This window comes from Drosophila melanogaster, chromosome 3L (assembly GCF_000001215.4).
Source record: "Drosophila melanogaster chromosome 3L".
In the NCBI taxonomy this organism is placed as follows: Eukaryota; Metazoa; Arthropoda; class Insecta; order Diptera; family Drosophilidae; genus Drosophila; species Drosophila melanogaster.
The window spans coordinates 23,017,094-23,040,508 of NT_037436.4; the positions used below are offsets into that span (position 1 = coordinate 23,017,094).

The following is a 23,415-nucleotide window of genomic DNA, read 5'->3' on the forward strand; positions in this document are numbered from 1 at the left end:
CCGCCCAAAAGTGCTACGCCCACACTTTTTAATAATTTTAAAATTTTTTTTTATCACCCAGAAAAAAATATGAAATTTCTCGTTCCCATATCAATCGAGGAGGCTTGTTAGAGATCGACAAAGAGATAATCGGAACACAAGACTTAAAAAATGACTTAAGTGTGGTATAAAATATATTTATAGCACCGCCACTATGTTTCAGGAGTAAAGATCGAAACAATTAAAGCCAGATATAAAATTATTTAGCCTCAGAAAGTTGCCTTGTTTAGTTGGCTTCACTGATTTCTCTTTTATTACTTCGTCGATTGTCACCCCTAAAGTATGATCACATGGATCTTTAGGACATCAGATGTTGTTTGATCAGGGAGAGCCGAAAAAGGAAAATTTGTTTCTTTAATGGAAACTCCGTTAGTTTTGACCGGTAGTCCGGACTCAATATTCAATATTCACTGTGGTGGTAAACTAATCGGGACAGGTGGAATCACTGGCTGAGAAACAACGGATTGATCGGATTGCTCGGAATCTTTTTCAGCTGCCGATCTTAGCAACATTTAAGGATTTGTTGCGATTGACAGCTGATCAGCTTGTTGATCATTTGCCAGTGGTTGCGGGGCGTTATCCTTAGCTTCAGGCTATTAAATTGCAAATCTAGCGGGGAATGGAGATCATCCGCCCGACGAAAACTATCTCTAGCTCTACGAAAACTGTTGGTCAGTCCTTTCAAGTCACCTTTATTTTGGCGCATAAGCGATTTCATCGCGTTCGCAATAGTAGTTTATTCTGGTCCCTTAGCTGGGATATCACTTCTTTGGCCGCTAAAACCAGCGCACTTATAAGCTCCGTTTTATCACATAGCCAAGAAGTCTATTTGGGCAGGTCAGATTTTATAACCAGGCGGGATTTATTTTGACAGGCAAATAACATTAGTGTCCATATTTTTATACCCGTTAGATTCGTTTAAAACTATGTAACAGTCAGAAGGAAGCGTTTACGGATATATTTAGTATATATATTCTTGATCAGGATCAATAGCCGAGTCGACCTTGCCATGCCCGTCTCTCAGTCTGTCGTATTGTCCGTCAGTCCGACGTCCGTCTGTCCGTATGAACGTCGAGACCCATGTAGCCACTCCCACAAACCGCACAAAACTGCCACGCCCACACTTTTGAGAAATCTTTTCATATTTTTTCACATTATTATTAGTCTTGTGGGTCACGCCCACTCTAATGCCCTAATGCCGGCAAACCGGTCACGCCCACACTTTTGAACAATTTTTTAACTATGCTACTGCAAGGTAAAGTGGGCCTTTTGAGTATCCATCCTACCACATCTCTACCTTCTTTGGTTACCTTTATGTCTGCTGCATCTAGAATGGCTCTACTCAAAATAGCATCGAAACTCATGTATTCATCTGGAACTACGAGAAACTCCACCATCATGTGTATGTGAAATCGCAATTTAGCATTCTATTTGTTCGTTATGTCAATTCAAATTGCGCCCCGAAATTGGAGGAATTTATTTATAATCGCGGTCTATCAAGTATCGAGTACTCTGCTTGGCATTTTAAATGGCGACCTGACTAAGTGTTGCCATATAGCATAAATCACTTAGAGTTTGCCGCAAAGAATCCCACATCCCAAAAATGTCTACACCGCTGCTGAAAATGTTTAAGAGTTTTTATGCTTTTTGCTACTTTGGTAATAAAAAATTGAAATAAGTTTAGTTGAACTTAAAATGTAAAGCAAGCTTCTTAATGAACTGTTCGACATAGACAAATAATTCCAATATGCCAAAAGGGATTTCGCCATGGACATTATTTAAAACTTTTATTTGGTTAAGTGAAACCTCATTGACAATACATGCTGTAATTTCAGCACTTCAATATGCCAAATTGGCCTGATTCGAAATTCAACATCGAGGCTGATAATGCAAACTACTCATGCGTATCAACGGGTAATATCGTCGGCGGAAGCATAAGAAGTCGCACCTATTTTGGCATTGAGTGTGAGTACTAATAATTATTTTAACTACAAAAACTTGAAACCTTTCCTTTCCTAATAGACGCACCCGAAAATACGACGGTTTCGGAGAACATTGTTTATGTGCAGGAAGACACAATACCAGGACGAGTTATTTGCAAATCTCGAGCTAATCCAGGTTTGTTTTTTAACCATTTAACTTTTTCACATTATTAGCCTAAATCTTATTACTACAGAGCCTTCATACAAGTGGATTTTCAAAAACGAAACTATTGCCAATGGCAATGCGTTAATTATTAATACTGCTATGAACAGAAACGACGATGGAACATATACGTGTTTAGCTTATAACAAGCACGGCAGCAGCATTGCGAAAACCGTAATTAAAGTACAATGTAAGTGTGAAATATGAAAATATGATCGACCTTATCTTGTCCTCATATTACATATTTTAAAGTTAAGCCACGTTGCGAAATCGAGAGACAGGAAATCGATGACCAGGACACGCTCATTTGTACTGCATACGGAAATCCTATAGAGGTAAGTGTTGTTAAGTGTTAACTAATGTTAATTAGTCAGAACCATAGGTACAGTCAGAACACAGGTATCTCTGCTCAGCTAGCATATATTCAACACCTTTGAATATATCTTTAATTGCTCTAGTAGTGATCGCCAGACAGTAGTCCAGGACAGAGATGGTGATTATTATTATAAGTTGCTGTGAAGATAATATGGATGGCAGAGAGATGCCAGAGATATCAAAGATGTTGACTTCGGAAATCATATTCTCACAGATAGAAAAGTGAACATTAGAGTTGGTCTAACCTATGAATTTTCTCCGTAGACCTCTCACACACTTCTGGCTGAAATTTGAATTTATTCCCCTCTTTCTGCGCCCACTGAAAGTAAAAGTTTTTAATTTTCAGCTGGCTTAGCAAGTTTAGCTTACCAAAAAGGACAGTGAAGCCCTAAAAAATAAGAAACACGAATAATTTTAAAAAAGGACAGAAACAGTTTCTTTTTTTTCATTTTGTGTACAACCATTTATAAGAGATGTCGAGTTGGAATGCGTTGATTTGATTTCTTCCGCTGAGTACATGCAAGCTTTACCAGTTTTTTGAAAAAATGGGATCAACTTCATTTGCTTGAACTTAAAAAAATCGAATACATCGTTGAATTCATTATCCCAAGGAAGAATGTTACCCGACAATATAAGTCTTAATTCCACTTCCTGTTGAAACCGTGCTTCTCAGTATCCCTTGGTGTCCTTTGCTTCTAAACTTCTCGATTCAATACCGCCGCATTTCCCCGGTTGAATACTTGGGATTTACACTTGATGTCCATTCCGCACTTTAACCAAATTGTAGATCTTCTTCAGCGCAAATTGCCAAATATTGCCAAATCGCCAAGTCTTCTTTTCAAAGAGAAACGCTGTCAATTCCACTGTTGCATGTAATAACTTGTTTTGTACGAGCATTTACAAATAAGGAAAATATTATAGAAATCGCATCTTACAGACCGTCAAAATGTTCTATCCCCAATTTGATCCTAACATAAATTAATTACTTTTCATGTTCTTGCAGGCAGATTTTTCTTGGTCAATTAAAACTGAAAATGAAACAGACGAAAACTTGGGCAGCGGAAAAAAGGAAAATTCGGTAGAAAAGAGTTTTTACATATTGCAGACGGACTATGCAATATCCAGGACTTACAGATGTGTGGCGAATAATACAGTTGGTTATGGCCCATTTTGTGAAATTGAAGTAGCTGGTACGTATAAAATAAACATTAATTTAAGATCAATTTTAAATGGTTAGCACGTAAAATAAGTTTGCCGATTTATATGTGAGGTACCTTTACATATTAATTGTTATGCTCCTTTTACCCGTTATTCGCTAAGTAGGGGTGTAAGACTTAATAAAAAGTACGTTCATTTGACCCAGAAAATATATATATTATTGATCAGGACCACAAGGAGAATCGATTAACCCATGCCCATCCGTTCGTATAGTTTCGAGATTCTGCTACGTTCTTCTACGATCGCTAGAATGCGACTACAAACATAAAAATGTGACTAGAAATTTGCACATAGAACGTCGTCCCAAATCATTAGCTATACTCCAACCACCACGTGGGCACAACGTGCAAATGGATCTAATATATGTGTTGATTCACTTCCGTTTCCTGGGAATGTTTTCTTCCCTTTCTTGGGAATGTTTACAGATCTGATTGTACAGGATGTGACCAGTATGAGTCGGAAATTCGTCAATTGGCTTCTTGCTCCGCACGATTAGTTGAAAAAACTAATGTTGATGTGCATCCATGATGCGATGAATTCATTCATCGGCAGCAATAAGCTGCACCGCCCACAATTTCTTTATTTTATTTATTCTAGCTAATCGATATCCTATCGATATATTAAAATTAATATTCTACCCCGCACTAAAACTAGTTGAGTAACGGGTATCTAATAGTCGACGAGCTCGACTATAGTATTCTCTCATGTTCAGACAATTTACCAAAGCATGGCACTGCCTACGGAATATTCTCTTTTTCATTAAGAGTAAAATTTTTATTTAAGCTACATTTATTTCTTATTTTAACAGCTGCTTCATCACTTTTAGTTTGGTGGCAAGGTAAATGCCAAAAAAGACCCATACCGAACTCATTACTTTTAAATTATAATATAGGTCTAGATAAAGTACCATGTATTTTATATTTTCATATAACTGCAACCTATTGTACTAATAGGCTTCTTTATGTTTTGCTTTGTTTTTAAACATTTCAATTTCATTCCATGCATAAATAACTTAATTAATAATACTATATAAAGTGCGCCCAAAAAGTAAGTAAATCTAAATATAATATAATAATATCATTTTATATAGATGTGTCACATCACTAAATAAATTTTTCTAAAGATTTTTATATCACATTATGAAATTAAATCCTTTTCCGTGCTATATTTGTTTGCAGAAGTATTACAATTTTTTAATTATTTATTTTTTTAATAATTTTCGTAATACCTTATTAGAAAGAACCAATCGCAATTCAAAAAATAACAAAAAACTAAGTATAAATACTTAAATACTCATTTTTCTCAAAAAGTTTAATGTTTTTGTAAGGTTTTTAATGTTTTGTAAGAATGTTTTACAAGATTTTTCGTTTCGTTGCTTTAGTCTAATTAACATCACAAAACCTAGACGTACCACGAAAGTGAAACGAAAAAATTAAGCCCGCATGAGGCTTAAAGGCTTGAAATTTACGCTTTTAATTTTATGACTTGAATTTGAATTTTCTTAGTTTTATTGTTTGACATGCCAACTTATATAGGTATACCAAAAACAAGTTGGCCACCCCCTCCCCACAGCCAAACACACATGCAAAACGACCAAAACGGTTGCGACCACACTTTTGAAGAATTATTATATTTTTTCATATTTTATTTCCCAATATCTATCGATTTCACAGAAAGACAAGAGAGAATGCTATAGTCAAGTTCCCCGACTATCAGATACCCGTTACTCGGCTAGTGTGAATGCGAACGTGAAAATTCATAATATTTCTGGGATATCGATAGGTATTGGGAAATAAATTGAGAAACAATTTAAAAACTGTTCCAAAGTGTGGGCGTGACCGGTTCGGTGTCTTTGGAGCGCTAGAGTGGGCGTGGCAAGTTTTTTGTCAAATCGATAAAAATTTACAAGGCTAATAAAATGATGAAAAATATCGAAAAATTGTTCACAAATGTGGGAGTGGCAGTTTTGGGCGGTTGTAGGGTGTTATTAGTGGGCGTGGCAAAAAGTTTTTTTTAGAAATGGATAGAAATTAACAAGACTAATAAGAATGTGAATAAATGTGAATATTTTTTAAACGTGTGGGCGTGGAAATTTTCTGCGGTTAGTGGGCGTTAGAGTGGTTGTGGCCACATTGGTGAACAAACTTGCGATGCGTCGTTGTCTTTAGAATCTGTATGATAGAACCTTCTAGCTTTTATAGTTCCTGAGATCTCGACGTCCATACGAACGGACTAACAGACGGACAAATCGAGTCGGCTATTGATTCTGGTCAAGAATATATATACATTATATAGTCCGAAACGCTTTCTTCTGCCTGTTATATACTTTTCAACGAATCTAGTATACCCTTTTACTCTTCGAGTAACCGGTATAATGATGAAATTTCGCGTTCGAATTTTCACTAGTTGAGTAACGGGTAGCTGATAGTCGGGAAACTCGGCTATACCATTCTCTCTTGTTAATAATTGGATTGCGGCGTGCTTTGAAAACGTTTTCAACTAGTCTGATCTTATTACAACAATTTTTTTATGGCTTATAACAAGAAAAACTTTAAAAGCGAAACTATAAAAGTTTTTCGTGTGTTAATGTATTATTATCAATAGTAAAAATATTTAATAGAAAACCAAACCAGCCAGATATTTTTTTAATTTTGTAAATTTCTATCGGGATGCCAAATAACTTTCTGCTCCGCCCACACTAACGCCGCCTAACACTTTTGAAAAATGATTTGATATTTTTTGATTTTTGTATTAGTCTTCTATATTTCTATCGAAACAGATGTTTGGCGTTGAAATGTTAACATTTTTTTAATTTTATTTACATCTATAAGCCAGAAAAATGACGAAATTTCGCGTTAGCATTTTCAGCTGAGTAACGGGTATCTGATAGTCGGGGAACTTAACTATAGCATTCTTTCTTATTTTTAAGTTACCCACACATGTACATATGTACATATATATGATCTAACAGACAATTTATTTTACCGTTTCGTTTTAAATAGAGTTGTATGAAACTGAAAACAAACGTTCAAATTTTTATATTTTCACAACCCTTAAGTGTCTAATGTGTCCCTGAGTAACATTAGTTTCATTTCATAAAAGCACCTTCGTTACAGCAACGAAAAATCGAATAACACTCTGTTTCTTTTGAAATTTAGAGCAACTGGCATGGTGGCAACTCTGGGAAAAGAACACTCTTATCATACTGGTTGCTGCTATCTTGGGATTATTGCTGACCGTAATTGTAATATGTTGCATAATTATATGTATTTGCCGTCGCCGTCGGCGCCAGGATAAATGTGAGTATGATAAATTATTAATAGCAATACGACTTCTTACAAACAATCTCAGTAATACAAATTCTAAGCAAAAATTAAAGCGAACAACAAAAAAGCTTGCACAATTTGTTTACCATAAGTCACGAAAATGGTTCTTAAAAAAAAAGGATTTTGTTGTTTGATTGTTTTACCATAAACTCCTGTTGTATAGCGTTAAAAAAAAGCATGGGCAAGGCCTTTTTAAAAGCTTTTGCATGATATTTTGTACTTAAGTCTGCAAAAATTAATAAAAAATCAAGTCAGAAGACAAATTTATACCCTTTAACTTCGTCGAGTACAATCTAAAACTTTGTAAGTAAGGGACATGATTCAATTTTTGGTACAGTGTCGAGGCAAATTCGGAATTTGTTTGGAATGTGGTCAATATAACTACGATTATTGTCCACGTTTTGCGAATCACCCAAATCTCATGTATTTGTTGGGTCTCATCTGACACGGCCTCATAATTGGTTTACAAGCTTTCTTAACTTTGCTCATGTCCATTAAACAATCGGAGGTGCTTATTCACAAGAGGCCCCAAAGTGAAACAATACATTTGAAGTCAAAATTAATTAAAAAAAAGGCAAGGCTTATGTGCCGACGCTCGAAAGGAGTTCGTTTAAGGTCAGATAGGGCCCTTCCGCTGGGCTTCTCGTTGGTCCGACTGATGTGGGTGGGGGTGCTGCCCACAAGATAATTATTATAATCATACATTTTTATATTAAAATATGTGTGTTTGCTTGACTTCTTTATTTATTTATAAAACATGTTCGACTTGCATTACATTTGCGACTGTGCGACATCAATGCACGCTGTATTAAACGCAACTAACTCGCATGTGCTTCGACAACAATTCCATGCATATATGACACACACACAACTACACCTATATGTACAGATCTCACGGAAGTGCCAATAAATTCTATCCAAAGGTATGTAATAATTGTAAATTACAAATTAAATTAAATAAAAGCTTTTTAGCTACATGTGTTAGTGCACAAACTTTAGCTAACTATATAGAGATTTCCCTTTAAAATGTTAAAAACTTCAGAAATTGGAAATTACCTTTTTATCATCAGTTTTTAACTAATGATTTATTTTTTAGTACATTTTGTAATTATTTGCAACTAAAACTTTCATAACATTCCAAAATAAGTTCATTATGAATTTTTCCCAATTTATTGGCCATAAAAAGTATTTATAAATATCTCACCATTGTAATAAAAATAAGTCTACATGACGACATAAGCTTTGCATTTACCCTAGAAGATCTTAATGTTTTACTAATTTGATTCCATTTTTTTACCTGAAATACTGCACCTTCATACATGTCCCATTCCCACACACCATCATTAGTGCATTGTCTGATCAGTTAGATATGTCACGAGCGGGTAGGAATTTATCAACACAGGATAAATGTACAGCCATTTTGCCAAATCCATCTTCGTCCCGGTTTATTGGTAGCGCACCAAAATCGCCACCCCGCTGGCCAATTCGACCTGGAGTAATGCTTCATGTGAGCAGTAACACCAAGGAAAATTTGACTGTAAATCGAATGACAGTAAAACCGAACGTATCTGGTAATCGTGGCGACATGAGTCAGTTGTCGGCTCAATTGAGTGCTGCATTAAACGGAAGCCGGGATAATTCTGATGGCACCATCCTAACCGAGATTTCTGCCGTGTCTGGGGAAAATGAAGCATCAAATCTTTCCATACTAGAAGTAACAAACCGGAAGAAAGCAACTGTACCATCAACAATAAGAAATGTATCTACAGCCGAAGGGGAAATCATATCTTCCAAAACTCACAGTGCTGGCCACATCGCATTGGATCATGTCTGGTCATTGATATTTAAAAAATCAGACGATCGCACTCGGGATAGTCAACGGAGCCATGTTGGCCTTTTACAGACCTTTTGGCGCGGGCTGGGTGCTAAGGAAAGCACCTCCGGATTTGAGAGTCAGCATCGTTTGAAAGGAATACGTTGCAGCGGAAGTGGTAGAGTATATTAAGAACATTTTTATTTTAGACCTGACAAATTTTTCTGTTTTATGTTCTCCTTTTTTTTTTTTTTTTGTTTTTGCCTTATTTTCAATCGAACAAATATCAATCCTGTAGTAACCTACAAAAAGGCAAAAGAGACTGTACACTCAACGTCAGACGCAGCATCAAATGGCGAATCATCCTTAACAAAAAGGCCCAACAACTGCCAGCCGTCCGTGTCAATTCAATTGCAATCAAACATGGAGGAGAAAACATCTAAATTTGTATTAAAAGATGAAAGGAATAATTCATCCACGGAAGTAGAAAACATACCGTGTAATATGGTGCCTTCTATAACACGGGGAAGCTCCATTGAGTCTCCGCAGAGACCTGCCCCCTCATCATTGCCCTTAAAGAATTTTCTTAATGTAACCAGCTGGGGATGTTCTGGTAATTCAACGATGGTCCCATCCCATATACTCGCTAACGAGCAAAGTAAGAATATGTATAAAATTTTTTTTCGATTTTACTAAGTATACGAAAACAATTACAAAATACAATGAAAAATTTCAATAGCAGATTGAAAACTACAAAATAGTTTGTGTTGAATATTTAAACATCTGCAATTTTCAAACCTTCTATGTGTAAACTAAAATATTGTAATCGATTTCTTCGACAGTCATATAGCCGTTTTTAGCTAGACAGAGATATTACAAATTTTTTCAAAACATATTGAAAAGAAAACAAGAGAGGATCCTTATTTGTTACGATTTTAGTAAGAAATCATAAAATGTTTGATAGTTTATACAGCTTTTTGATAACCTAAGCGTCCCCTGTAGATTTGTAGATAATAAAAACTTTGAAAATCCTTCGACCAATGCAAAAATTTATTTGTAAAATTTTGCCGTAGAATCTATTGGGTGTAGGTGATCCAGATGCAGCTTTAGATAAAGGCTTTCTACTTTCTACATATTAAGGTAATGCTAGACGATGATACCAAATTAAATTTCAGCCCTATTAAGGAATTGGTAATAATTTATTACAGAATAACAAGCTTAAAACACAAATGGCTTGACCACCATCATACCGCTTGCTCCATTTTTTTTTACCGTGCCAACTAAGTTTTCTTTTTTGAATGCTTCTCGATTTTTCCTGCGTACAAAAACTTTTTTCCTTTAATTCGGAAAATAATCATCGGAAATGTTGATTTCCGAAGTTTTTTGCTTTTAGATTTTCCTATCACTTTAATTATGTTTATACCAGTGCAAAGTGTACACCGTTTGCAACGCACTAAAGAAGACATTATCGACCATTTGCGACTCCGATTAAAAGCTAATACGAGTATTCACGAAACTTTTCCGAAGGTTCTATTTTTAATGCATGCTGCATGTAAATCGAAAAGGGCAGGATGTGAGTACCTAAAATAAATAAAATAAATAAAATAAATAAAAAACAAGGAAGGATACCCGTTACTTACGCTACTAATCAAATTTTGAAAAGTTTAGGAGTGGCAGTTTTTGGCAGTTTGTGGACGTGGCTATGACTCTGGAATCTGCATGTCTATATCTCTATTTTGTTAATTTTGTTCTCCATTCGCTTCGCGAGTATCTATTTCAATTTGTGCACTATAAAATAAAGGTGACTTGAAAGGACTGACCAACAGTTTTGGTAGAGCTAGAGATAGATTTCGTTGGGCGGATGATCTCCATTCCGCGCTAGATTTGCAATTTAATAGCCTGAAGCTAAGGATAACGCCCCGCAACCACTGGCAAATGATCAACAAGCTGATCAGCTGTCAATCGCAACAAATCCTTAAATGTTGCTAAGATCGGCAGCTGAAAAAGATTCCGAGCAATCCGATCAATCCGTTGTTTCTCAGTCAGTGATTCCACCTGTCCCGATTAGTTTACCACCACAGTGAATATTGAATATTGAGTCCGGACTACCGGTCGAAACCCCTCACGGTGTTTCCACTCAAGAAACGAATTTTCGGCTTTTTCGGCTTTACCTGATACAACAGCATCTGATGCATTGTCCTATATACAAGACAAAGCAAAAGCCGATAATATAAAAGTGGAAAAATTAAACTTTTCCGTGGCTAGGGACATTTCATCTTACAAGGTAACTATCCCTACTGACCGTATGTTCTGGTGATTTTTGTACGGATAGTACAGTGGTAAAAGCGTTCGAAGCTAAGATAAAAAATAAGAAAAAGGGGCCCGTGGGAATTAAACTTTCCTAACGTGACCAGACCACAGCCCCATCCTCTTCTTCTACTTCTTCCTCTTCTTCAAAAACTTACATATAGGCCTACTATCTTCTATCAAAAAGAAAGAGACCTGCGTAGCAAGGAATTGTGCTTACATAGACTTGATTGAAACCGGAGATACTTAACTCTGAAGTTTTCCCAGATGTGAAAGTAATATATAGGCACGATCGTCCCACCTGACGGGTAGGTGGAGTCTTCATTGCGGTTAGGTCTACCCCCACGTCATAGGAGGTACTTTTTGTCGAGTCCCGTACGTAAGCTGTCATTTTCCGATAGATCTTTTCCGCAGTCTTCTTAATTCCCAGAATATCTAAATCATTTGTCCGCATAAGAAATAAGAGATAAAAGGGAACTCAGAGAAGTCAACCCAGCGAATTCATTGTTTTCGCAAGGCACACTTTCTGCGGCTAAATAATTATACCCGTTACTCGTAGAGTAATATGGTATACTAGATTCGTTGCAAAACTGCCACGTCCACACCTTTGAACAATTTTTTATTTTATTCTCATTTTATTCCCCAATATCTATCGATATACCAGAAAAATATTAAAATTTCGCGTTCGCATTCACACTAGCTGAGTAACGCGTATCTGATAGTCGGGTAACTGGACTAAAGCATTCTCTCTTGTCAACTCTTGTCTTCCGATCCGTCAATCTCTAACAAACCTCTTTAATGAAGGGTTGACACACCTAAGAAATGTAAAGCCGAGACTTTATATAAAATTTTAAAATACCGGTTCTCAGTCTATTATAATGTTCTGCCTATAATATACCGTGGGACTCGCGTGTAAACGCATTACATTACTTGGTCGGACATTTTATTCTATTCCATTTTATTCTACTAGTAACAGGTATAGAAATTTTCTTTCGTTTTTTATCATTGGAGTTTTATTTACACCATAGAAAACCATTATTTAACAAATTTATCATTTCGACCTTAATTTGATGAAAATCGGATGATTGTATTATTTAGCTGCGATAGGAAGAATCGGGAAAAATTATTAAAAATAAGTTATAATTTTGCTGATTTTGATCATAAATTGCTCTTGTTTGTAATTCAACACAATCTTATAGGTCGCACCACCAATTCAATCGTAAGTAGTATAAATACAAAATATGTATTCATAATGTTCCATTTATAGGCTTAAAGTTACCAGTGGCTGTAATTTGCACGTGCCTTCAATGTTGCATATTAAGCACTACTCTTATCTAATGAAAATTAACTGAGAATATACTTTGAAACCTCGTTTTGAATCTCTTAAGTTTATTTCTCAAATATTTTTTTTATAATTATTTAATTTTCTTTTCTTCTCGTTTGCTTTTCATATAACAAATACAAATTCGTGGGAAAATATTTAAAATACAACCAATCCGTACCATATATGCCTCATATAGTACACGACAAGTCGTCTTCACTAAGGGAACCGTTGACGGAACCTGGCGAGTATGAGAATCTACCATTTCATGGTCTGCAAACGGCACCTAACAAGGTACAAAAAAACATATTTATAATCTTTCTTAGACTTCATGTCTACTTTTACGATCATATGACTTATTTTAATAACCCAATGCATTTTAATTATATTGACCAAAATTATCGTGTACATAAAACGTTTATTATCTAACAGCTATTATTGCTTCATCACATACTTGCCTATTTACTTTGTATTCGCTTAAAGTGATTACAATGCACGAACTCCGAATCTGTTCAAAAAAAAAAATCCATTCTGTGGCTCATAACAAATAAATATGCAATATATTGTAAATTCAAAATATGAAGTGTAACGCACTTCCTTTAAACTCAATTCTTAGCAAATCACTACTTTCTATACCATTCTCGTAAACGTGTTCGGAATCGGTGCACTGTTGTCAATCAATTTATTGGGTGAGATCTATGCAATTTTTTCGTTACACAGTTCCTAACACATTGCTAAAAAGATACACATTATAAGAGCACCCGCCAAAGAATGTTATTTATAGTTTACTTTTAAAAATAATTTGTATAAATTTAAGGAGAAATTTAAACCAGTTTTAATTGTTGTATAATTTTGTACACCCCTTTTTCCTTTTGAACTACAATATAAATAGCTAAGTAAGTTTTTTAAATTGATTGCATAGGTAAAGACAACACTGAAACGATTTTAATGTATCTTCTAGTCTTGATCGTTGTTTCTATTATTTAAGTGTTTATATCTTTATTGTTGTTCGCTAGCAAACACTTGTAAACCGACAAGAATAACAAAAAATTTATAAAATGCATATAAAATTTCATTTAGCTAATATTTTTACCTAAAACTAAACTGATATTTTTCTGTTACATTTCCTTCTGTGTGCTCCTTGCTAACAACTGATGCTTACGCATGGATTTGCTAACCAGTTCTCTACTACCCCTACAAATTTTAATAACAACACAAATGCGGTGCGCGTTGCTCAAAGACCCAAGGAACTGATTGGAAATATCAATCAGCCATCTGTCGGCCTCTACCAAGATTGCCAGGCCACTCATGATCCACTATTGTACCATCAAAAATATTTTTGCGATCAGGACGCACTTAATGATCAGAGATCGCAGTACACCACAATGCACCGCCCACCAAACAATGTACAGTATAACCAAAGCTTATTTAAACCAGATTCTAATCTTCAAGATCAACACAACCTCAGCAATTGCATTTCTAAAAGTTACACTGAGTATTACCAGCAGCATCAACGTTCGGAAAAATTGCAAATGATATTTCCACAAGGAGCGTCTAAAGAATTAAACAGCAACTCGCTGTGTAATACTGATCATACTCCACACTCGGCACTGGTTAATATTAACTTAAGGAAATACGATAGAACGGAAGAAGAATTACTTGGCAATATGCCACGTGCGAGGCACAGAAAAGGCACTTTGAACGTTGAGAACAAATTTTATTCGCTAAAGCATCTAGGCGGAATCGAGGTAAGAAATCAGGACCTGGATAAAGACTATCCCATAGGTGGTACCACATCATCAACACCCTCCGCTACTGACGATAGCTCCCTTTCCAAATGCAAGATACACAATTCCCTTGGTTGCAATAGGCTTTGTAATGTTGGCACGAACGTTCAACCGATGCGCGTATATGATCCTCCTGGATATCAGAACATGGTTTTGGAGCGCGCAGATGATCAAATTACATTATCTAAAAAAGACGAGTGCAACCTGGCTACTGTACAAACGCACACCCATCCAGGCAAAGATAAAATAAAAAATCATCATCATTGGATTCACCAGCACCGGGAAAAAAAAGATGAAGGCCTAGGTTCTGATTTTCATCAATTGGAGCCTGAACGCATCAGCATATATCGGAGCGACTCTGGAATTTCCAACAGCTCTTACGAGTCACAATTTTCAAAACCAAAAATGGCAACCCTAAACTCATCCTCTGGTCCATTAGTTCGAAAATATGCACACAGAAACATTAAAGTCCATAACAATGTTTTCAATACAAGTAATGTTACTGAAAGCGAGGCACAATTAGATGACAGTTCCACATTGCATCAGTCCTGCACAGTGCAAAGTTTTGCCCCTTCGCACTGCAACCGTCCTCAACCAAGAAATCGGTACAGCGAGGAGACTACTAAAAATGAATGCGAGCAGCATCAGCTGGGTCACCAGAGCTTGAGGCCGGCTTCTACTCCTTCAGAATGCATTAGTTTAGATACATCCAGCAGAAGCGAATATATCATGTCGACAGTGCCAGCCCAGAGTGATTCTGTTGAGACACCGAACGAGGTAGGTATATGCAGATAAATATACAACCTTTTAAAAGAAGAGAAGTAGATAGTAGTTCCTACTTTTTGATATACACTTTCTATTTTTTTCCTTGCATTCTCGTCGTACGGGTGTGCGTCAGAGACAATGCTCATTTGTTCTAGAATCGCTGTATTTTTAGACGGTTTGAAGTACTTGCCGTGCCACACAGGTGTATCCCGTAGTTTTTGGTTTTGCCTTAGCTTTGGCCGTCTTCCGATAAGCCTGAGTAGTTGTCTCAGGCGCAGATCTGCCTGGTTGAGCCAAGTGAGTCTGCGATCCAGGGTCGGCCCTAAGTACTTGAGTGTAGGTACATTAGAGATACATTCTCCTCTGCGCAGAGCGAAAGTGGAACGGTAGTATTTTTCCGCGTTCACTACTCTGTGCCAGCATTGCTGCCCATGTCCTAAAGCATCAATTGTTTGGGTGTTCCGTTGCACTCTACGCAAGAATACCCTTTCGAGTATTTTGGAGAGAATTGCCAGACAGCTGATTAGACTTTCTATGACACCTAGATCTATCCGGGTATACCTCCGTTTGCTAGATTAGTTTAGTTTTTAGTCCGTTATCGCCTGCCTGTCCGAATGAATGTCTCGGGAATCAAAGCAATGCATTCTCAGTAAATTATCTGGCACATGGGGACAATATACCAAAACGTATTTAAGTAATATCAGTGCGACAAAGCATCCACTGGAATGTAAAAACAACACAAGACAAGTTTAGTCATAATCTTTTATTCTCGTCACATTTTTTTTTAGTTTGTGGTCATTTTTTGAGTTGCAGTACAAAAAGCTTTGTAGTGTACATAAAGTACAGCTCGGAAAAAAGGAAACATTGTCAGGTACATATGCAGTAGAAAAAACAACAAAACTGCTCTAAAACAAAACGTTAAACAGGGATTTTTCTTCAATAGCCTAATAATTTTTAACCTTATGCGCAGAAAACATGATCCAGTGAATTTTGAAGTGTTATTCCTAGCCAAATTATAGTGAATTTTGGCATAACCAATGTTCAACCATTACACACAAATATCCTTGACAAAAATATCATAGTAAGTAGTGCAATAGCACGCATTGTTGTTCTTGCATATCCTTATTCTCTTTTCAATTATTAAACCGTTCTGATTTTTATTTAAGATCATGTTTTAAACTTTATATACTTTCATGATTTTTATACACGTGGAATAAATACGGCGACAACATTACTACAACGCATTTTTAACATAACCCGTATAATGCATGATTTTTACAACCTAATATTAATACTAACGGCAGAAAATCCAAATGCTCGCTATTAATCCACTTCTAGTTAAAAATTGGAACAATGAATCATACACCGGTAACAAAATTAACAAGAAACAGCGGCGGCAAACCATTAACAACCCATACGAACATATCCAAAGCCACCCATATGCAAGACCTGGCGACGTTTGTGAAGTCTCCAGAAAAGCCCAGAGCAACAGCTCAGAAGCATTTAAAACTTACAATTATGGCTCCAAATCTAACTCGAGTGCTCCACAAACAGCAGCGCCAGAGCATTCGAAAGTCAAGAACGCCACAAAAATCTGCAAAAAAAACGGGATTGGCGCCAATAGAGAACATTATGAAGGAATGCTAGCTTCAAAACACATACAGGGGTCAAGACTAGGTTCTCTAGCCGACATCGATGATTTTCCGTCCCAGGGCCCCTTGAACGCATTAGTAGGTAATCCCGCCGATTGCCTAGTGGCGAGACGTCCTATACGATTGCCGTTGCGTAAACATCACACCTTCCATTTCCAAAGCACTCAGACAGCCAACGGCAAGCTACAACAACTGAGGGAGCGACTGCAACTTCAGCTACACGAAAGTCGGAAGGTTGATCAAGAAAAATTTCCACTGGTGTTTGATGCACTGGAATTAAGTGAAAAGCATGCATTCAAGCCAATTTCACCCATACCATCACTGAACAATTCGGCAGTGCAGAGTACAGGGGAACAGAAGCAAGTCGATTTTCCGAAACATGGTTCTGTACGCCATTTGAAAGGGGCAGAAGATGATGAAGACCTTGGATACAGTTTCTGTGAAGAAGAATGCGTTGTAGAAAACGATATAAATCCCACCTCGGACAATCTTAAAACTGCCCCGACCAACAGCTCCTGTTCATCGACGGCTGTTGAAAGCGCGAATGTAGGTGCTGTTAAATATTTTATGTCGCAAAGTAGTTGTGAAGTACATATATAGATATTAAAATAATCAAGACAATTAAAGCCTAAGTGACGCAAACAAGGTATTTTATATTAAGTATATTTATAATTATAACACAAAAAATCAATTAATACCCTTAAGTCAAGCAACATTTTTAATATTGTCCATGAAACCAAACTAATAAAACTAAAACACTTCATTACGTGTGATAGCTTCGGAATGTACATTTAATGTCCGTTACTAGAAGAATAAAATGGTACCTAGATTCAATGAAGAGTGGTGTGACAGATTAACGCACACGTTTCCAACACTATAAAGGCGATCTATCCATTTAGTCTATCACTCCATCCATCGGGAACTATGAAAGCTAAAAAGCTGCTACTAAGAGTAGTGATTTTGTTTAGTTTACTGTTTTTTTTTGTTTTTTTTTTTTTGTTGAAAGTAAACGGTCCCGTCATGACATGGGTTTTATTATGACGGTTAAAATTGTTTTCTAAAAAGTGTGATACTTTTGGTGGACAAAAAAGTTATATGCGCCTTTGTAATACATTTTATGGCATCGACATATTTTATTACCTATGGTAGCAGTAACCATCTTAAAATGTATCAAACCTGTTACAAAATTTGTGGGCTGATAAGTTGAATATGTTACACATGTAAAATTATTTTATGTACCGATATTTTTAAACGTTTAAAACGTAAATAATAAGCTTACAAATCAAAAATAATTTGTTTATAAAAATTCGGTTCTTTTGGACGTCAATCTCATTCGTGACATAAGAATAGTGTGTATGAAATAGCAATTTCTATTCATGTAAATATTAATTACATTAGATATTCCAAACGAGTAGTTAATCGCGAACATAAAGCGTTCTAGATATTTTCGGGGTTTAAATTTGTAGAAATAGGACGACTATTATTAAGCGGAACTACAAACATACGACCCATCAATGTCTCTAGAATCTGTATGCTTAATCTTAACCCTCTAGCTTTTATAGTTTCTGAGATCTCGACGTTCATACGGACGGACAGTGCCAGATCGACTGGACTATTGATCCTGATCAAGAATATATATACTTTATATGGTCGCAAACGCTTCCTTCTATCTGTTACATAGTTTTCATCGAATCTTATATACCCTTTTACTCTACGAGTAACGGATATAAAAATCGAAAGCCGTTTTGTAAATTTCAATTTTGTTAATTTTGAATTTCACGAAAAAGAAAGCATTAAATTTTAAGTAAACTTTAAGTTATTTAGTTCATTATATTCTGGTTACCGGCAAAACCCTAGTTTTTTAACATTAAGTGAAAATTCCCTACAATTGATACATAATATAAAAAGGAAATGATAAATATGGGCCTTAATCGTAATTATGTAATCGGGTTTTTGGGATTAAATAATAATAAACTATCAGATAAACTATCAATTGTCATGCATTACAAGGTTTGTCAACTAAATCCAATGTATTGAAAGATTTGCATTAATAATTCATTTCAATTAGCTTAAAGTTCATTTAAAATTTCTATTATGTCTTAAGCCTTACAGATGTGAAAAAAACTTGCCCAATCAAGGTTTGAATAAGTCGCCTACCTACATTTCAGAGCCTAAAAGGAACTGGAATGCCTTTGTATACCCGTCACTCGTAGAGTAAAACGGTATACTAGATTCGTTGAAAAGTATATAACAGGCAGAAGGATCTGCATCAATAGTCGAGTCGATCTGGAAATGTCCGCCTCTCCGTCTGTCAGTCTGTCCACCTGTAAACATCGAACGTCAAGATCTCAGGAAGTATATTTGGTATATGGTTGAGACTAAGCAAACATATTCTATAGGCATAGACCCAGCGCAAGTTTATTGACCCATGTTGCCCAAAAATTATTTAATATTATTTTATAATATTATTAGGCATGTAAATTTTTATCGATTTGGCAAAAAACTTTTTGGCACGCCCACTCTAACGCTCTAAAGCCACCAAATCGGTCACGCCCACACTTTTTCAAATTTTTCCTCATTTTATTCCTGAGATTTCGACGTCCATACGGACAGACAGACGGACAGGGTCAGATCGACTCGGCTATTTATTCTGATTAAGAATATATATACTTTATATGGTCGATAACTATTACTTCTGCCTGTCACACTTCTCAACGAATCTAGTATACCCTTTTTCTCTACGAGTAACGGGTATAATTAGAAATGGTAAATTCTACATTTTTCATCATATAAGGGAAATTCCCCAAATTTATGAGAAAAATATTTCGTAATAATGGTAGCGCAACCTTAATTTATTTGATCAAGAATAAAATAGGCTAATATGGTACCTTTATTTTTTTCGCAACTGTAAGTATATCATTAAAGTAACAAGTAAATATCAAAAACTTTCCTCTCCTAGTTGGAGTACCCTTGTACCCTTGCAGATATTCAGAATACAAAAATTATTTTTAATATACAAAATTAAAAAACCAATATTTTTTTTTTAATCTGGTTATTAAACATCAATTATGGTAACAATCTATAAAACAATCGATGGTTTTGGATTGAATAACGTTCATGGAATAATGGTTCAAACTTTAAGGCATGAGTCCAAAAACTATAATACCACCTGCAAGGGTATAAAAAGAAGTGTTTATTCCTAATCCTATAGTATTATGCAACCTATTTCATTGACAAAGCAATAAAATATGTCAAGGCTTAAATAGGAAGCAAAAATATAATGTCAAAACACACTCCCCTAAATCGTGTACAAGTTACAATCTTGGTCACACGTGTTTTCAGACGCTCAAATCTTATTTTAATGGTAGTTTGATATGCTTTCATTTATAGTTACTTCTTTAAGTTTTTAACCACTTTGTTCATTAATGCAATCGGAAACTCACAAATAGTCAGTACTCAAGTATTGTGTCTAAAAATTTGTATATATCTATTTATATGTATTTATCTTAAGAATGTATACAAAACTGCGACTGTATTAATTAGTTATAAATGCCCAACATCCAAATATAGACTGTTAAAATATTAGGATGTAAAAAAAATCCCTAACCAAAGATTTATGAAATATTTTTATATAGAAGAGGCCTTCTTATCTATGTAAAATTCTGTTGGCGGCACGCTCATAACAATTGGAAACTTTAAAAGACAAACAATTTAACCATCGTTTATAACACTTATCAATAATTTCACAACAGTTTTCATCAATTCTCTTAAAAGAAATCAAATTGTAATTTTTTAGCATCTTTCCGACTTTGAGGATCCTTACAAAAGCAGCAATACATATATATTCTAAGTTTTAATTTGAATACATTTCCATAACAAAGAGATAATGTTCATTGTCCGAGTAGAAAGAAGGTAAATTTAATTTTTGTTTAATTGAAATTCAATTATTTGTAATATTATATTTCGCTAAAATGTAATACATGGCTTTAACACAGACTAATTGTTTCTGACAGCCACACCACAATTTTATTGCAGTTTATTATTCATAACTAGGAGCTATTCATTATTCATTTGCATGAAAACTGCTTATTTTATGAATATTATTCATACATAACCCCTTAAAAATTTGACAGCCTTTCACTTATATTATTTTCCTTATCCATACAACAGCCCATAAATGCCCAAATTTTTGATGATGAATTCATTTATGCTGATCTCGAGAGTCAACATTACGGACCTATCAATTACAAGGCGGCTTCCCTATACTCACAAGTAAAGAAAAATAAGGAGTCAGGCGCTCTTGATGATCTTAAATAATCTTCTCTTTTGTTTTGACAATGCATTTTAAATAATAAATTGTGGATTTTAGCTTAGAAAATTTTTGAAGTGTTTAGAATGTTTAATATGGAGTATACTGAATAAAAACATTAACATACAAAAAAATCTTCTGAAAGTTCTCTCGATTGTGATTGATCGATCGATATGTGATTGATAAGTAGAATTCGAGAGAACTTTATTTAAAATTTTTTTATTTTTAAATTTTTTTTAATGGCGGTAGTCACTGAATGTTTTAGATTAAGTACCATATATATTACATTAATTTTAAACCCATCATTTTTATTTCGAGTGAAAATCGAATTTATTTATCTGTGCACGTGCGCCTTGAAGCTTAGTTTGAAGAATAGAAATAGTTTTAAAAATGCGTCAAGAAATTTCGAAGTAAACTGCTTACATTCATGCAAATTTTATATTTAAAAACTCGGCAAAAAAATTAAAAAAAAACATAACAAAAAATTGTGCAACTGTTCTTGCAACATTAAAGATTAGGGATTTACCAACAAATATTTCCACCATTACTGTTTATGTAAGGTAAGATGTAAAGGGAACCCGGGAATACTCGTATTTAACTTGCAATTCTCTGTTTGAGAGTAATCCTTGTAGATATGACCATAGTGTGATTAAAAGATTTTTTCTAAAATAAAGTTAATAAAGTAATGGTGAATTAGAATATGAAAAGAGCATGTTCATTTTTTTGCACTTAATTTTTCAGTATCAAGAATTAGGTTGACAAAGAGCTATATCCATGAACGGCAGAGAAGCCTGCATTTTGCCAAAAGTACTTAGTTGGTATTGGACCATCGATCCGAAATGAAGTTGTTGGCCATATCACCGCGACGTGGGACAGCAAGAGTATTTTCTGTAGCTAGGACGTCTTCATCGAGATTCCTTTCAGTGTACGAACGTGTTCTGGGTGTGCTTCGTCAAACTGCCAGGATTCATTTGTTGACGTAGTCAGTCAAAATTTGCAGCATACTTGACGCCACGGTATACAATAAGCTACCCCGATCTGTCCTCGCAGTTGAACAACTTGGCGCCCAAGTTTAATAAAAGCCATATTAGGTCCAACACTGACCTGCGCCATCGAAGTGTGGGAGTTCCCCACAGGCAGTTCGCCTCTAAGACTCAGCTCAATAGGCTTAGAGCAATACAATCGCGAGCGGAACGACATGCATCTGGGCTACCCTGGTATGTGAGCAAGCGAGTTATCGAAAGGGACTTAAAAGTTGTCCCACTGGGAGACCAAATAAACTTCCACAGCTGCCGATATGCCGACAGACAGCGCCCACCCGAACACGTTGGCGAATGATCTTGTCGACCCTATTTTAAAGAGAATACATGTCTAAAGAGAATACATCCCCATGAACTCCTTACACGTAAGATAGCATAATCTCTCCACGGTACATTTGTATACATCATAATTAAGGAACAGTATCCATAATATTATCTTTTAAGCTACACATTATGTTAAGTTCAGAAGGAACTGAACGATTCCTAGTGAATAATAATTATTTTACAAAAAAAAAAAGACAGAGATTTCAACGCCAAGCACACACGATAAGGACTGTTAATCCCAAATAATTCTCAAATGTATAAGGAATATGGTTTGCAGTGTTCACTCAAGTGGAGAACGCACATACTGGCCTACTGACTTCACAGGGATCCCTGATCTCTCGGACTTCGCGGTAAGCAAAGCTACTGACCCTACCAAAAAATGTCCACCTCTGCCCGCTACAACCTGTGTTCGGATCATAGCATGATCAAGATCCTCTTAAAAAGTCGTACCTCATCTGCAGTGAAGCTTATAAGGCGCAACACAAATATCAGCAGTTACAAGAGCTGGCTGGAAGAACACATAGATCCTCAGCCCGGATTCTAAACTCCGAACGAAATTGATGATGTGGTAGATAGTCTCACTTTGCAGCGAACATTGCAACACCAACAGTTGAAGTCCCTAGAGCCGCAAATCATAATCAACAGATTTAGCTACCATGGTAAGAGAGAGGAAAGTACTGAAGAGGGTCCGGCAGATCAGCAGACGCCGGAGTGACAAGACTGCGTACAATCGAGCATGTAAAGACCTCAAGAAAATGCTTATTGACCTCAAAAGTAAATCTCTGGATGCATATCTGGTCGATCTTGAGTCTAAAAACGCTAAACATAATCCTTGGAACGCCACCAAATGTTTTAAGAGGCCAGTGAAGAGGGTAGCCACAGTTACAACATCTGCAGGTATATGGTGTCGCTATAGTCAAGAAAAAGCAAACGCGTTTGCTGAACACTTAAGATGCAGCTTCCAGCCGTTTGACCTGAGTGATCCGGAAGACCT

The 23,415-nt window shown here is 35.8% G+C and overlaps 1 protein-coding gene across 6 annotated transcripts in view, besides 13 other annotated features; it reads left to right on the top strand.

The window, feature by feature from the left end:
• Positions 1–768: part of a mobile genetic element that runs on past the window's edge.
• nrm (neuromusculin) overlaps positions 1–23,207 on the top strand; it is a 41,929-nt gene extending 18,722 nt beyond the window's left edge. Inside the window, exons 16-28 of one of the 6 annotated variants that reach the window (NM_001259961.2) lie at positions 1,875–2,004; positions 2,062–2,157; positions 2,216–2,374; positions 2,437–2,519; positions 3,563–3,749; positions 6,936–7,076; positions 7,993–8,026; positions 8,451–9,094; positions 9,215–9,574; positions 12,744–12,838; positions 13,726–15,108; positions 16,401–17,294; positions 20,919–21,184. In NM_001259961.2, the coding sequence (NP_001246890.1) occupies positions 1,875–2,004; positions 2,062–2,157; positions 2,216–2,374; positions 2,437–2,519; positions 3,563–3,749; positions 6,936–7,076; positions 7,993–8,026; positions 8,451–9,094; positions 9,215–9,574; positions 12,744–12,838; positions 13,726–15,108; positions 16,401–17,294; positions 20,919–21,065 (4,353 nt within the window). In that variant the 3' untranslated portion in view covers positions 21,066–21,184. Of the gene's footprint in view, positions 1–1,874; positions 2,005–2,061; positions 2,158–2,215; positions 2,375–2,436; positions 2,520–3,562; positions 3,750–4,585; positions 4,616–6,935; positions 7,077–7,992; positions 8,027–8,450; positions 9,095–9,214; positions 9,575–12,743; positions 12,839–13,725; positions 15,109–16,400; positions 17,295–20,544; positions 20,661–20,918 lie in introns of all 6 variants that reach the window. The other 5 variants (NM_001275303.1, NM_001259964.2, NM_001259962.2 and 2 more) reach the window with 5 other exon arrangements.
• Positions 940–1,207: a mobile genetic element.
• Positions 4,350–4,481: a mobile genetic element.
• Positions 5,365–6,246: a mobile genetic element.
• Positions 5,457–6,121: a mobile genetic element.
• Positions 6,483–6,710: a mobile genetic element.
• Positions 9,859–9,999: a mobile genetic element.
• Positions 10,713–12,097: a mobile genetic element.
• Positions 15,310–15,625: a mobile genetic element.
• Positions 18,275–18,478: a mobile genetic element.
• Positions 18,974–19,309: a mobile genetic element.
• Positions 19,327–19,505: a mobile genetic element.
• Positions 22,129–22,595: a mobile genetic element.
• Positions 23,208–23,415: the final 208 nt, after the last annotated feature.